Raw genomic sequence first — 2939 nt, forward strand, 5'->3', positions numbered from 1 at the left:
TCCAGACTGAGATTCTGCCTGTCCCACTGAGTTACTCCATCTTTTTGTGTCCATCTTCTGTCTAAACCAGCAGTTCCTTCCTACCCAAACCATTGATCGATCCTCCTCCCCCCACAGATGCTGCTCGACCCGCTAAGTTGCTCCAGCAGGTGATGGTAGCTCCACATTCCAGCTGTGTCTCTGGCCGGTAACAGACTGGACTTTGGCAGTGGTCAGCGTTGGACTGGTCACGGATGGGCCAGCTAGTGACTGAACCTGTAGCTGGGAATGAGCAGCCTCGGTCACTCACACCCAGCAGGGAAGTTCAAGACATAGACAGACGTGGAGGAAGGAACTGTAGATGAAATATGTATACATGATGGCCTGGTGCTCATCTGTGGGATCATAGTCTAGTGGCTCACACCGAAGATAGATACAAAGTGCTGGAGTAACTCAGCTGGTCAGGCAGCATCTGTGGAGAACATGGATAGGTGACGTTTCACAGAGTGCTGGAATAACTCAGCTGGTCAGGCAGCATCTGTGGAGAACATGGATAGGTGACGTTTTGCGTCGGGACCCGCTGAGTTAATACAGCACCCTGTGTCTATCTTAATGGGGAATGGGATCGACCCGTGGGCTGGCAGAGACTCGATGGGTCGAATGGGCTCAAACTTCAGCAGACCCACTATGTGGGGGCGGGGCCTGGGTAGAGGGCGGGGTCTGGTCAAGTGGAGGGGCCTGGTCAAGGGGCGGGGTCTGGTCAAGGGGCGGGGTCTGGTCAAGGGGCGGGGTCTAGCCATAGGGAGGGGCCTTGGCAAGGGGCGGGGTCTGGTCAAGGGGCGGGGTCTGGTCAAGGGGGCGGGGCTAGAGGGCGGGGCCTGATCAGTGGGGACGGGGCCTGGTCAGTGGGGGCGGGGCCTGGTCAAGGGGCGGGGTCTGGTCAGGGGGAGGGGTCGGGGCGGCGCAGGCGCGGTGGCGGCGTGCCGGAGCCGTTGCCCCGGGTAACGCGGCCTGCTCCATGGAGCGCGTCCAGAGCCTGCGGACCCCCGCCGCCACCACCAGTGCCACCGCTCGCCAGGTCGGTCTCCAGGGCCCGAGCCGCGGCGCCTGGGGTCAGATGGCGGGGTCATGTGGGGAGGGGTCACCATTAATGGGTCCTTCCTCTGTGGGTCGCCACTTTGTGTGTTGGGTGATGTTTGGTGCTGCCCTGCTGGGTGGGGTGAGGTGGGTGCTACTGTGCAGGGTGTGGTCAGGCTGGGTGCTGTCCTGCAGGGTGTGATCAGGCTGGGTGCTACTGTGCAGGGTGTGGTCAGGCTGGGTGCTGTCCTGCAGGGTGTGGTCAGGCTGGGTGCTGTCCTGCAGGGTGTGATCAGGTGGGTGCTGTCCTGCAGGGTGTGATCAGGTGGGTGCTGTCCTGCAGGGTGTGGTCAGGTGGGTGCTACCAGATCTTTGGGTGCTACTGTGCAGGGTGTGGTCAGACTGGGTGCTACTGTGCAGGGTGTGTTCAGGTGGGTGCTGTCCTGCAGGGTGTGGTCAGGCTGGGTGCTGTCCTGCAGGGTGTGATCAGGTGGGTGCTGTCCTGCAGGGTGTGATCAGGTGGGTGCTGTCCTGCAGGGTGTGGTCAGGTGGGTGCTGTCCTGCAGGGTGTGATCAGGTGGGTGCTCTGTAGCAGTTGTCACTCTGTGGGCTGGCTTTGTTTGCAGAGGAAGTCTGTGGGCCTGGGCTTTGCTCTGGTGAGGTCTCACATTGTGGGTCGGTCTTTATTGTGGGCAGGGTCACAGTGACAGGGTCTTCACCACGAGGTGTCAGTCTGGGCGGGGATGTGTGGTAGGATGAGGTTGGGTGGACCTTATGTGTGGAATGATAGTCGTGCAGAAACTGGCCCTTTGGCCCACCAGGTCCATGCCAATCTACACTAATCCCACTTCCCCATATTAAGGCCCATATCTTTCTATGCACGCTCTAATCAAATGCCTCTTAAACATAGTGACTGCATCTGATTCTATCACCTCACCTGGCAGTGCGTTTGTTATCAGCCATCCTTTGTGTGAAAAACACCCCTCAGATCCCTTTATAATCTCTCCCTGTCATCTTAAACCCTTGCCTTCTTGCTTTTGGATCTTGTTTTTGATTTCACCCGAGTCCATTTGGAACCGGAGTTTAACAACTGCTCACCATCAATCTCTGTCATTGATCCAGAAGCCCTGATCTTTAGTTACTAATCCACTAATCATGATAAATATATGCTTGGTGGACTGTCACCACTTGCAGGCACCCTCTCTGACACGGACTCTCATATTACCAAGTGCCCTCGAAACCGGGTTAGCCATGGAAGTCAACAATTAATTTGTAACCTGGAGTCGATGCGATTCTTTCCGTGCAACATAACCAGACCATTTCCCCTGGGGCATCATCCCATTTGTTGATGATTTCCTGCTGCCTTCTTCCTTGTCCACAGTTCTTCCCTTTTATTGTTCCTGCTATTCAGCATTTTTCTTGCAGCTAAGTACAATAACAGCATTTAAAAGACATTTGGACAGGTACATGGACAGGGAAGATTTAAAGGTATTTAGTTTTGTTTATTGTCACGTGTACCGAGGTAGAGTGAAAATCCTTTTTGCTGCGTAGTCTCCAGTCAGCGGAAAGACTATACCTGATTACAATCAAGCTGCCCACAGCGTATATATACAGGATTAAGGGAATAATGTTTAGTGCAAGATAACAGTCCAGTAAAGCCTGAATAAAGATAGACTACGGGTTTCCATTGTGATAAATGGGAGGTCAGGACCACTCTCTATTTGGTAATAGGATGGTTCACTTGCCTGATAACAGTTGGGAAGAAACTGCCCCTGAATCTGGAGATGTGCGTCAAACCAGGCAAATGGCTCCAGAGAAAAAATATCCAAGTTCGTCCAACATAGAAACAAGGAACTGCGGATGCTGGTTGATAGACACCAAAG

The 2939-nt window shown here is 54.3% G+C and overlaps 1 protein-coding gene across 1 annotated transcript in view; it reads left to right on the forward strand.

Moving 5' to 3' along the window:
• The first annotated feature begins 950 nt into the window (after positions 1-950).
• The window catches only part of LOC116978085 (leucine-rich repeat and IQ domain-containing protein 3-like), a 49428-nt gene continuing 47439 nt past the window's right edge, over positions 951-2939 (forward strand). Inside the window, exon 1 of the mRNA XM_033029112.1 lies at positions 951-1057. Coding sequence (XP_032885003.1) covers positions 998-1057 — 60 coding nt within the window. The 5' untranslated portion in view covers positions 951-997. The remainder of the gene's footprint in view (positions 1058-2939) is intronic.

The sequence above is a fragment of the Amblyraja radiata genome, chromosome 10, assembly GCF_010909765.2.
Source record: "Amblyraja radiata isolate CabotCenter1 chromosome 10, sAmbRad1.1.pri, whole genome shotgun sequence".
Lineage (NCBI taxonomy): Eukaryota > Metazoa > Chordata > Chondrichthyes > Rajiformes > Rajidae > Amblyraja > Amblyraja radiata.